The sequence below is a fragment of the Podarcis tiliguerta genome (genome assembly GCF_965153285.1).
Source record: "Podarcis tiliguerta genome assembly, chromosome: Z".
Classification (NCBI taxonomy): Eukaryota; Metazoa; Chordata; class Lepidosauria; order Squamata; family Lacertidae; genus Podarcis; species Podarcis tiliguerta.
In genome coordinates this window covers 17520633-17533963 of record NC_139553.1, presented here as the reverse complement: position 1 = coordinate 17533963, position 13331 = coordinate 17520633, and the positions used below count along the sequence as shown (strand labels likewise).

Here is a 13331-nt window from a genome sequence, read left to right as displayed (position 1 = left end):
GTTCCTTTCTCCTGAAATGATACAGTACTTTTTGTTATTTTTCCGCAGAGCTGTTTTTCCAGAAAAAGAGGTGACGGAACTCACCATGAACGCCTCCTTTGTTCTCTTATAATGGCAATGGTGCCCACCTGAGAGGTGCTGGAAAGAAACCCTGGTTTCCCCCTCAATAAAGTGTCACCAATATATCTTGTCTCTCCTTTATTCAACTGCCTTTGCTGAGGAGTGAGCAAGCAGTGTGCCCAGACTGCAGTCAAGAGAGGAACCATATCAGCATTCTTAAACTCAGATTTGGTTCCCCTCCAGAGCAGCCTCCCTGTTCCTGGAGCCCTGAGGGGAGACTTCTGATACCAGAACTCTCATGGCTGGTCCACAGATTCCTTGGGGGCTCAGGAGAGCCCAGAGGAGCAATCTGCACAGCTGGAAACCCCCATGATTGCAAAGGAGCCACAGTCTGCAGCAGAAGGCACCAGCCCTTTCGCTGGTCAGGGCAGCACTCAGCAGGCGGATTCCCCCCGCCAATCAACAACCACCTCACCCTGCTGTAAAACTCAGCTGCTTGCTCTGGAACCTTGCTATGGCAACCTGGATATTTGGCCCAGCTCCAGGAACACAATCCGTAGCCCTGAACTCACCCTTTCATCTCCTTCCGAGGTGATGACCATGACTGTGGCCTCTGCCTGCGGAACCAGGAATAGCTAGCTACTCCTTTTTATTATTATTTTTGTAATGTTATTACATTTATATCCCATCTTTCCTCTAAGAAGCCCAAGGTGGCATACATAGATCTCCTCCTCCTCATGTTAAACACACAACAACCCTATGATTTAGGGTAGGCTGAGAGTGCATGACTGGCCCAAGGTCACCCAGGAAGCTTCATGGCTGAGTGGGGATTCAAACCCTGGTCTCCCAGGATCTAGTCCAATACTCTAACCACTACACTGCGCTGACTCTCCTTGCTTGGGCCATCACTCCTCCTTGGGGGTCAGCATCCCCAGTGGTTTGTGGCACATGCTCCCAGGGTATTCCTTCTTGCTCTCTCCTAGGAACTAGTCTGTTCACTTAGATCTGGCCTCAGAGGCCCTGCTCTGGGTTCCCCCACCCCTCAACCCTGAGATAAGTCGGGCGGCCTGTGGCCCATGAAAACGAAGCCTCCCTCTAACTCAGAGTGGAAACCTCAATTGAAAAGGGGTCCCCTATCCTGCAAGGACAACCGAACCTACCAGGGTTGAAGAGGACAATGGCTCGGAGACACCCCAGTTCTGTTTTATCCATCTGCATATCTCTCATTTTTGATACGAGTTCTGTCAATACTCTGCAAATAATAAATAATAATAATAATAATAATACAGTCACTTTAAAGACTTCTGAGCATGTGTTCATCTATTTGCTTTCAGCAACCCCCTTGAAATTTTGGCATTTTAAGCCAAGTCTAGCTCAGACTTCCTTTGACTAGTCTCTTCAGATTCTCCCTTTCAGCGGTCAATGGCATGACTTGAAACGCTTGTATTTTCAAGCCTGCTGTTTACTCAGATCATCCTGCTCAAACAGTTAGGCCATCAAGCAGGAGACCCTCTTATGGGTGCCACACACCCTGAATTCAGAGAGCACTCAGGGCAGAGCTTTCAGTGTGGCATCACTTTGGAAAATGTTCCCCTTGGAAATTAGGATGGGGCCAACAATATGTTCTTTCAGGTGCCTCCTTGCGAGTTTATTTTCCCCAGTCAGCCAGGCATCTTCAGGGTTACATTGTTGGCTATTGTTCATGCTAGTTTTAAAGACGGACCCAATGTTTCCTTTCTTTGTATAACATTTTCAAATGGTGGTGGTTTACAAATCCTTCAAATTCTGTCCTTTTGCAAACCGCTTAGAGGCTTCCTGTTGAGGAAGTGGCATACAATTTCTCTTAAAAGAATATTCATCTTAAACACAGCACAGCATCCAACAACCTTGTTCAGTTAAGACTGGCACTTGCACAACAGAACTTTCCCTCCCACTCTTCTCCCTGCATGCACCCTCCACCCAATTCCCTCTCCTCTGCCTGCATGCACACCCCCCACCCAGTTCTGCTCTGGGAGGTTGGGAGAACCCCAGAACAGACTTAGAATTTCCATTGCACTAGCAGAAATCCTTGCTCTAACAGAACACAGGACTTAACACTAATCTGGATACAAGCCAGCAACCCTAGCTTGGTTTTGGTTTGAAGAGCAATTGGTTCAATTTGGGGGTGGGTAGAGAAAAGAAGAAGAGTGAAGTAATCAAAACTGAAGCTGTGATCCCTTATTCACCTTCCCCACCCCCCATGGCCCCGAATCCTCACCCTTCCTGATCTCCAAACAGTTTTCTCTCACCTGTCAAAGATGGCACCAACGCCTGCACTGTGAGCACTGTTCCGATGGACGTGGAGACCTGTGGCAAGGAGGATCCCATCTTTCACAGCTATGGACCGGTGTGAGAAGGAGGCAATGAGCAACTCATTCCAACCTGCAGTGAAATAAATGGAGAGGAGGCTGTGAAGTCTACTAGAACAGATCACGAGATAAAACTTTGTCCAAAAACCTTTCGGCCCCTTTTTAGAGAAACAATCTGACTAAAGTGGTGATGCTTGGAATAAAAGAATTGCAGAGTTGGAAGGGATCCCGAAGGGTCCAACCTGCTGTAGTGCAGGAATCCCAAATAAAGAATTCCTAACAGGTGGCCATCCAACCTCTGCTTAAAAAGAAGAAGGAGAGTCCACCAGACAACTTAAAAACTATGAGGCTGTATCCAAGCGTTAGTCCTAATCAGAGCAGACCGCTGAAATCCATGGACCCAAGGTAGCCTTGTCTATGAATTTCAGTGGATCTGCTCTGACTATGACAAACATTAAATGCAACCCATTACGACAGGTGTGTGGAACTTTTGCTGAACTACAAATCCCATTAGGCCCAGCAAGTGTGACCAGGAATGATGATGGGCATTGAGATATATGGAGGGTAAAATATTCCCAACACCTGCAATATAGCTCCAGGATGGGATGGTTTTACAGGAGAATTTTAAACAATTAAAATTTTAGCAAAACTTCTCTTGATTCTTATGGATGAGTTAATGCTATCCTACTGATTTCTAGAAAACAAATAGATGCTGACCAGGAAGAATAATCATCTCTCAAAACCTCACTAGTTATTGTCCCATTGTCCCATTTAAGGCCACATCATCACCATACATTTAAAGAACTTTGATACTACTTTAAATGGCTTCCCCAAAAAAGTTCTGGAAGCTGCAGTTTCTTAAGAGTACTGAGAGTTATTAACAGAGCCCTATCCACCTGCTGAAAGTGGGACAGGCATGTAACACCAAAATCACATACAGTCGTACCTCATGTTACGGACGCTTCAGGTTATGTGTTTTCAGGTTGCGGACCATGGGAAACCCAGAAGTACTGGAACAGGTTACTTCCGGGTTTCGCCGCTCGCACATGCACAGAAGTGCTAAATCATGCTTCGTGCATGTGTAGAAGCGCCAAATCGCGCCTGCGCAGATGCAGCGCTTCAGGATGCGAACGCTGTGGGTTGTGGACGTGCCTCCGTCACGGATTATGTCTGCAACCCGAGGTTCCACTGTATAATCAAAACACATCGGGTGCCCCCTTTCTATTAATATTTTTTTCTTTTTTGCCAGGTGAGTAAAGCTGAATGCACACAAGTTAAATCAGCGTAAGTTGCAAATTACATGTATCTTAGTGCTTCAAACATATGGCGTGAATGTGGCCTAGATCAGGGCTTTGCCCTCCGTGCAGCTAGCACAGGGGGTGCCCCCTGAAGCCATGAGCCATACTGAAATCCGTTCGTGCTAGAGGCTCACGTGACACCAGCCACCTCTTTTAGCTAGGTTTTAACACTTCAATATTTCATGGGCAGGTGCTCTCTGCAGGCCACTCAATAATACATAAAGCCATTTGTTTGAAAGACTTTGAGGGGGTCAGCTGAGGCCTTTCCTTTTTTTTTTTTTTTAATATATATTTATTGAAGTTTTCAAATAAAGCATATATTAGATAAGCACAACTTATCATTGTCCATTTAACATCTCTCAATTATTACATGGGACTCCCCCACACCTCCCGCATACACTTACATCATTATTAAATTTATTTCAAACAAATTATCATTTAACTCATCTTAATTAATAATCTTAATTTGGTTTGACATATAATTCAGCCTTAAATCTAATTTAATGGTAGACAATTATCTGCACTGGCATCCAATTCAACACTCAGCCAAATTACAATATTTTTGTAAATAAATCTTAAATTCCCTCCAGTCTTCTTCCATCCTTTCTTCTCCCTGGTCTCGAATTCTGCCGGTCATCTCGGCTAATTGCATATAGTCCATCAGTTGCATCTGCCATTCTTCCACAGTGGGTAGCTCCTGAGTTTTCCAATTCTTGGCAATTAATATTCTTGCTGCTGTTGTTGCGTACATAAAGAATGTTCTGTCCTTTTTTAACACACTCTGGCCTACAATACCCAGGAGAAAGGCCTCTGGTTTCTTAGTAAAGGTGTATTTAAACACCTTTTTTAATTCATTATATATCTTCTCCCAAAAGGCCTTCACTCTAGGGCAGGTCCACCAGAGGTGAAAAAATGTTCCTTCATTTTCCTTACATTTCCAACATTTGCTATCAGACGAATGGTATATTTTAGCCAGTTTAACAGGGGTCATGTACCATCTATACATCATTTTCATCACATTTTCCTTCAACGCATTACATGCAGTGAAGTTCAGCCCAGAGGTCCACAACCTTTCCCAATCTTCAAACATAATATTATACCCAATGTCCTGCGCCCATTTTATCATTGTTGATTTTACCATTTCGTCATGTGTGTTCCATTTCAGCAGCAAGTTATACATTCTTGAAAGTACCTTAGTCTTAGGTTCTAACAGTTCAGTTTCTAACTTTGACTTTTCCACTTGGAATCCTAGCTTTTTGTCATTTTTAAACACTTCTTTAATCTGAGCATATTGTAACCAGTCTCGCACTTTGTCTCTCATCTTTTCTAAACTCTGCAATTTCCAGTTGTCACCATCCTTTTCTATTATCTCCCAATATTTTGGCCAGTTGGCCTCCATATTGGCTCTTTTCCGAGCCTTAGCCTCCAGGGGTGACAGCCACCTCGGAGTTTTATTCTCCAGTAAGTCTTTATATTTTGTCCAGACATTAAAAACTGATTTTCTGACAATATGGTTCTTGAAGGCCTTATTTATCTTAGCTTTATCATACCATAAATATGCATGCCATCCAAACGCGTTATTAAAACCTTCCAAATCCAAGACATCCGTATCTTCAAGAAGTAACCAATCTTTTAACCAGCAGAAAGCTGCAGCTTCATAATACAACTTTAAATCTGGCAGGGCAAAGCCCCCTCTTTCTTTCGCATCTGTTAATATTTTAAATTTGATTCTGGGCTTTTTGCCCTGCCAGACAAATTTAGAAATATCTTTCTGCCACTTCCGGAAGCACTCTGTCTTGTCTACAATCTGCAGTGTCTGAAACAAAAATAACATTTTTGGCAATACATTCATCTTGATGGCAGCTATTCGGCCCAACAAAGAAAGTTTTAGTCTTGACCAACTATCCAAGTCTCTCTTAATCTCTGACCAACATTTTTCATAATTATCTTTAAATAAACTCAGATTTTTTGCTGTTATGTTTACCCCTAGGTATTTAACTTTTTTAACCACATTTAGTTCTGTCTCTTTCTGAAGCTGTTCCAACTCAGTATCTGTCAAGTTTTTCCCCAAAACTTTAGTTTTTTGCTTGTTTAACTTAAATCCTGCCACTCGACCAAAGTTTTGAATCAGTTGTAGTACTCTTTTCAAACTAGACTCCGGCTCCTGTAATGTCAGAACTAGGTCATCTGCAAAAGCTTTAAGTTTATATTGTTTCGCTCCGACCTGAATCCCTTCCACCAACCTGTCCCCCCTAATCATGTTCAGGAGCACTTCCAGAACCGAAATAAACAGTAATGGGGAAATCGGGCAGCCTTGTCGTGTACCTTTTTCAATTTTAAACTCTTCTGTAACCACATTGTTAACTATCAGTTTAGCCTTTTGTTCTGAATATATTGCCTCAATCCCGTTCTCAAACCCCCGTCCCACTCCCATTTCTTTTAAATTCCCCTTCATAAATTTCCAAGATATGTTGTCGAAGGCTTTCTCCGCGTCTATAAAAATTAAAACTGCTTTAGTGTTTATGTTTGTTTGTAAAAGTTCCAATATGTCTATGATGTTCCTTGTGTTAGTAAACATATGTCTGCCCGGGAGAAAGCCTGCCTGGTCTTTATGGATTATCTCACTTAAAACTTTCTTAAATCTTCGTGCCAAAACATCTGCAAATATTTTGTAATCCACATTTAAAAGGGAGATGGGACGGTAGTTCTTGAGTTGTGTCTTTTCAGTTTCTGACTTTGGAATCAATGTGATAAATGCTTCTTTCCACGATTCAGGCGCCTTCTTCCCCTCCATTATTTCATTACTGACCTCCAACAAAGGTTGTATCAAATAATCCTTCAATGTCTTATAGTAGTTAGAGGTCAGTCCATCTGGCCCTGGTGATTTGCCCTGTTTCAGACTCTGGATGGCCTGTTCAATCTCTTGTCGTGTTATTTTGCCATTCAAAATTGTTCTATTTTCTTCTGACAGCTTTGCTAATCCATTTCTCTCCAAAAATTGTGTAATCTCTGTTTCATCTTGTGGCCCTTGAGTGTATAGCTTTTTAAAATACCTCTGGAAGCACTTTCTAATCTCTCCCGGGTTCTGAATGTTCCTTCCTTCAACCTCTAAGTTTGTTACTGTATTTAATCTTTGTCTCCTTTTCAGCTGCCAGGCTAGCAGTTTCCCACATTTATTTGCCGATTCAAAAGTTTTTTGTTTCATTGTTTTAATCTTCCATTCTATTTCCTGATTTATCAGTTTGGAATATTGTGCCTGATAAAGTTTAATTTCTCTCAGAATCGGTTGGGACTTCGGGTTAGATCTTAACTTCTTCTCCAACTCTTTGATACTTTCCAGAATTTTATCTTTCTTTTCATTTTGCAGTCTTTTCTTTAAAGAATTCTGTTGAATCAAGAACCCTCTCATCACAGCTTTACTTGCATCCCAGATAGTTCTTTTTTCCACCGTAGTGTTCAAGTTAATCTCAAAATAGTCCTTTAAAGTTTTTTGGGCCTTCTTTACAATTCTTTGGTCTCTAAACAGGCCATCATTCATCTTCCATCTAAAGGAGCCGGTTGGGATCAATGTCATATCCATTCTCAAGGCATTATGGTCGGAGCATGTTTTAGGGCAGATTTTCACCTTCCTCACCTTAGGTGCCAGACTTCTAGTTATCCATATTTGGTCGATTCGTGTCCAAGTCAGTTGAGCTTCAGAAAAGAATGTTCCTTCTCTTCCCAAGGGGTTTCTAACTCTCCAGATGTCAACCCAGTCCATATTGTCAGTCATTTCAAAAAAGGTCTTAGGTAGTCTTCCCTCTTTAGTAATGTTCTGGTTCTGTGACTTATCCATATTTGTTGATACTACCCCGTTCATGTCCCCCATCATGATGACGTTGTTGTAATCCAGATAATCCAGCATGGTCTCGTGCAACTTCTTATAAAAATCCGATTTTCCTTCATTTGGAGCATAAATTCCTAATATCAAAATTTTTTCTCCTTGATACTGTACTTCTATTGCGAGGATTCTTCCACTTTCATCTTTAAAGAGAAATTTTGGTGAAAGGCTCTCTTTTGCATAGATCACCACACCTCTCTTTTTAACTGTATCCGATGATATAAATTCTTGACCAAGCCTTTTATTTATTAACACCTTTCTATGGAGCCTAATCACATGTGTTTCTTGTAAGCATATAATGTCCAATTGTTCCTTTTTTAAAATATGAAAAATTTTAGACCTTTTTTCGGGACTGTTACAGCCATTTATGTTCCAGCTCAAAAGCTGCAGAGACATCCTGGATAGGTCTGGTTATTCTTTCTGGGGTGGTACCTTGTTCTCCGGTCCTTGAGGATCCGAGGGGGCGGGCTCCCCTGGAAGTTCTGGCGCTGGCAATCCAAGTCCTTTGTGGAGGTCTTCTCCGTGTGCTCCCAAAAACTTGTCTCTATCTTCCACTGTTTTGATTTTGATCTTTCTCCCTCTGTAGGTAAAGGATAATCCTTGTGGAAACTCCCACCTGAAGATAATTGCGTTGCTTCTCAACAGTCTTGCCAATTCCGTGTAGTTAGATCTAAGGTCCAGCAACTGCTTAGGAATGTCCTTGTAGATTTCAATTCTCTTGCCCAAAATGTCTAGTGACTTTTCGTAGTGCAGGCCCAAAATCTTGTCCCTTTCCTCCTTTGATCTCAGTGTTATCAAACAATCTCTGGGCTTCTCTGTCCTTCTGACTCTGCCAAGCCTGAAAGCAGATACGATTTTGAAGTCTTTTTCCTCTAACTTCCAAAACTTGGTAAATTCCTTAGTTAGAAATTCAATAAAATTATCTTCTTCCACCTCTGGTATTGACCGTATCCTCAAGTTGGTCTCCCTGTTTCGCAGTTCTGTCATCGAAAAGTAAATCTGATGTTCTCCAACTTGTTTGCTGAGTGGTCTTACTTCTTTCTCAAGTTCTTCCAGTCTTTGACTAGTATCTTCAGCCAGTTTACGATTTTCACCTACAGCCTCCTTTAATTCTCCAATAGATTGGGCATTCCGTGCAACTTGTCCAGTCAGCTTATTCAAGCTTTCTGTGTTCTGTTCAATTTTAGCTGTATGCAAATCAGCCTTCTTGTCCAAAGCCTCCAGTTTCTCCAAAATTTTCTCCAAGACAGAGCTACTTGTCCCTGAAGCCATATCTCCCAGGTGCAGCTCCTCTGTCTCTCCCTCCCCTGCCTGTATTAGGGAGGCCGCCTCTATGTCTGGAGGCAAAGTGGAAGGCAAGGCCGGCACAGAAGATCTACGCTGTGAGGCTGCAGATAAAGTTAGAGTTGTTTGTTTAGTCCTTCCTCTTCTCCTTGCGCCACTCATTCCAAAGTTATCTGTAATCCAAGGTCAATCCAAGTTGTTCCCATGAGAAAGCAGAGTCCCAGATACAATAGTCAAACAGAGGCCGGGAAAGGGAAAGTAGGACAAAGTCACTGCTGTAAATCCAAAATCCTCTAGAGGGAGCTTAGTACGTCTTCAGGGAAAAGATCAAATCCAAGTTAAACTTGTAAATTTAAATCCATGTCCATCGCCTCCACAATGTATTATTTTTAGCAGAGTAAAACTTAAAGCAAAACAATGTTTCTTACAGTGCCTTGACTGCAACAGTTTCAAAGTATCCAGTTCCAACTCAGAATGTTTCAAAACCTGAATTCAATGTATCCAAAGTTGCAAACTGGTGCTCTTCCAGGCAGCTCCAGCACCAGAGATTCTTATTTATTTTGTAATCCACTGGTTCCACAGAAGAAGAGTATCAATGCACTCCCAATATGACCAGCAAAAGTCAATAGCTCAAAGTCTTTCACTCAGAAAACTGCTTTAACAGGGTGCCAGCATTTAATTAACGCATAACTTTTTGTCTCCACTCCTCCTGCTCTTTGCTTAAAGTTCAGTATAGCGGGAGATGGGCTTCCTGCTTATCCTCACTCCGTTTTCAGCCAAATTTCAACTTTTTTAAAAAAGTTTTAAAAGTTTCAGAAAGTTCTCAAAAAGTTTCAGAAAGTTGACAAAAGTTTCAAAAAGTTTTCAATGTCCAAATTTACTCACGGGTTGTAGTTTCCAAAATTCAGAAAAGTTGCAGGAAGAAAGGACAGCGCTGACCGGCAACAGCAACGCGGCTTCACTTCGCTGTTTGCGCAACGACCCACAGCGCCGCTACCCCCTCCGCGATCCGGAGCCCCTTACGGGGTCCCTTCAACGTTTTGGGGGCTGCTTCTGGCGCCCGCCGGGTCCCGAGACCACAGGCTTCTGCCACCTGTGGTTTTCCTGAATGGGTCTCCGCTTCGCCGTAGCGGACGACCCGTTTACAGCGGAGCTCCCTTCTCCTTACTCGGAGAAGGCAGCCATTACCGGTCGCGCCGCCTCCGGAAGCCCAGCTGAGGCCTTTCCTGATAAAGACACTGGCAGGTTCCACTTGGGTGCAACCGATGAGCTCACGCCAGCTCGCCAAGTCAGCATTTTGCCTCCAGTGGTATACCACCCCCACTCCCACTCTGGTGATCAAGCAAGTCCGTAATGAAATGCTTCCCTTCTCGACAAGCTGGGTGGCCACTGAAGGTTAGGGGGTCTCTGTGTTGCAAGGGATTCTGGACCAAAAAAAATCAGACTCATAGGGTTGGAAATGATCCCAAGGGTCATGTAGTCCATTTCCCTGCAATGCAAGAATTTCAACTAAAGCATTCAGGGCAGATGACCACCCAGACTCTGCTTAAAAACCACCAATGAAGGAGAGCCCACCATCTTCCGAGGGAGTTCGTTCCAGAGTCTAACAGCTCTTACTGTCAGAAAGATCTTCCTGGTGTTTAGTCGGAATCTCCTTTCTTGCAATTTGAATCCATTGGTTCGAGTTCTGCCCTTTGGAGAAGCTGAAAACAAGCTTGCTCCGTCTTCCATGTGACAGCCCTTTAGATATTTGAAGACGGCTATCATATCTCCTCTCATTCTCCTCTTCCCCATGCTAAATAGACCGAACTCCCTGAACTGTGTTTGTCCTGCTGCTCTGTGTATACAGTCATACCTCGGGTTACAGACACTTCAGGTTGCGTTTTTTCAGGTTACGGACTGACGAAACCCGGAAGTACCAGAACGGGTTCCTTCCAGGTTTCGGCGGTTGTGCATGTGCAGAAGCGCTAAATCGTGCTTTGCACATGTGCAGAAGCGCCGAATCGCAACCTGCAAGTGCACAGATGCGCCGCTGCGGGTTGCAAACGTTTATCCCGCATGGATCACATTTGCAACCTAAGCGTCCGCTGTATAGAGATGCATGTTACACAACACTGGATCGTATGCAATGTTAGCCCTACTGAGAGTAGACCCAAACAGATGGAATGGTGCTCCAAGGATAACTTGGGACGCTTTCAAAGCACATGCTGGCAATCTCTCAGAAATTCTTTAGCTGTAAATCCTGCAATGCAATGTAGTTGGCCCTCTACAACTGATTCTTTTAAATATATTTTAAATATTGATATCTTTTAAAGCATTATGATACTGCTTCAAACAGTCATGGCTTCCCCCCGAAATAATTCTGGGAGATGCAGTTTGTCCCTGTTCTTCCTCCTGGAGCTACAATTCCCAGAGCGGCTTAACAACCCATCCCTCTTTGCAGGGAACTCTGGGAACTGTAGCTCTGGGAAGTGAAGGGGGTCTTTTAACAACTCAGCAACCTTCACAAACTACAGTTCCCGGGATTCTTGGCCAGGAGCCTGATTAGCCAGACCTAATAATATTTTATTAGTAATGTTTTTAAATAGTGTTTCATTGCATACATACTGCTGATATTTTATGAGATGTCAGCATGGTAGTGTTGGGTCAAGAGACAAGGGAGTTGTGCCTCCAGGGGTGAAGCCAAACTGCTGCATTAGCAGCACCAAAGTGGCCTCTCCGGGGCACAAGCCTGGGCAGTGTGTATGGAGGTCCTGGGCTGCCCACATGACATGACCGCACTCTCACTGATGTGGTTCAAAGGAAAGCAGAGCAATACATTTGGCACCAACTTGGCTGCAGGAGTTGCCCAAAGGAGGCATACAAGGTGCAATACAACTGCCTTAGGGACTCCACTCCAGATTTGTGTAGGGGTTTACATTTCCTGAAAGTGCTCCACAAGGCAGTGGAGGTTTAGGATCAGAGTTTTCCTTCTCTCCTACATGGGCTCCCTTCCCAGGTTGGGAAGCCCCATCTGCCACTCACTTCCCTCTAGAGCACATGCAGAAACCACCTTCTTGACTGTTGGACTCACTATTGGTCTCATCTGCTCAATCTGCTGGAGCCTGTCTTTAACTTTTATAAATAATTTTCTCTGTATTTTTTAAAAAATATTGTTTTAAATGCTGTAATCCACCCTGGCACCTTTTGCTGAAGGATGGGGCAATAAGGAAGCAAACATGTTGATGCATTAGCCACCTTGAGGTACTTGAGCTGCAGGCAGGATGGAATTTTCTTAGAAAACAAAGGCAGAAAATGCACCATGAATCTTACAAATGACCTGCAAGACACAACACTGGTGGCTTTAGAGCAGTGGTTCCCAAACTTTTTCAGGCCACTTGTACCTTGGATCCAGAAACTCATTTCCCTGCAAAAACTTTACCCTGCAAAAAGCATTATTCAGAAGAGCAGTTGGCAGGATTATAACACAAAAAAATTCAAAACAGTATTAACCAGTTGCAAATTTGTTCAAAACCCAATTAAAACTATTTAGCTGAATGAATGCAACAAAACTGACTGACTTGATCCAGTGGTACCAGCTTTTCAAAGTCTGACAGTCATTTAGCAAAAGTCTTAGATGCCACATTTAGTAACTCCTTCACCATTGGTGGTAAAGTCTTAATGTGAAAGGTGAGCCTGATACTGATAATGGGATACCACCTCCCCAATATCTGGTTGAAAGTCATTTTTAAAACAGTTACATTTTATTAAATTTCGAAAAAAAATCACACATGCACTCCGATGCATAATATTTTTTTCTTTCTTTTTGTTGAATTCCCACCCCGTTTTCCATGGTGCTTTTTAAAATTTCTCCCCCTTGCTGCACCCTATATTCTCTCTCTTATACCAACAATACAATAATCTCTAATTCCTTCTATTGCTCATAATTCAAATCCTGCTCACGAATTCATAACACCTGTAGTATTTCTTTACATAATCTGAAACAGGCTTCAATTCTTCCACATGGTTGAAAGTCAATTAGCGGGGGTCTTAAATCATCACAACACCCCCCACCCCTGCCACCCACTTGCCTCTTAGCATCCCGCGAGGGGGCTCTATTGCCCACTTTCAGAACCATTTATTTAAAGCAATAGGTTGCCCTGCTTCTTCTGACCACCCCCCCCCCCCATCGAGGGTGCCTTGTACTCACCAGCCCTGAGCAAGATCACTTGGTCATCTAGCGGCAGTTCTGAGAAGTGTGGGATCCTTTTGGCCCATTCCACCAATGTAAAAAGTTGCTTGTCTGCCGCTTGGCAGATGTTGGTGACCGGGTCATTGGGCTGCAAAGAACAGAGAAACTGTGAGGCGTCAAGAGTGGGACAAAGGAATGGAAAAGAAGGGCAGACTGTGGTAAGGGCTGCAGCTCAGTGGTTAGAGCATCTGCCTTGCGTGCAGAAAGTGTCAAGCTTGATACCTGCTGGC

At 43.2% G+C, this 13331-nt stretch overlaps 1 protein-coding gene across 9 annotated transcripts in view; it reads right to left on the bottom strand.

Annotated features, from left to right (window-relative positions):
- Nucleotides 1-13331, bottom strand: part of RXRA (retinoid X receptor alpha) — a 130380-nt gene that overhangs the window by 8756 nt on the left and 108293 nt on the right. For 8 of the 9 annotated variants that reach the window (XM_083423794.1, XM_083423796.1, XM_083423789.1 and 5 more), the window contains 3 exons: nt 13060-13189; nt 2349-2481; nt 1221-1312 (listed from right to left, as the gene is read on the bottom strand). In XM_083423794.1, the coding sequence (XP_083279920.1) occupies nt 1221-1312; nt 2349-2481; nt 13060-13189 (355 nt within the window). The remainder of the gene's footprint in view (nt 1-1220; nt 1313-2348; nt 2482-13059; nt 13190-13331) is intronic. The other variant, XR_014507229.1, reaches the window with a different exon arrangement.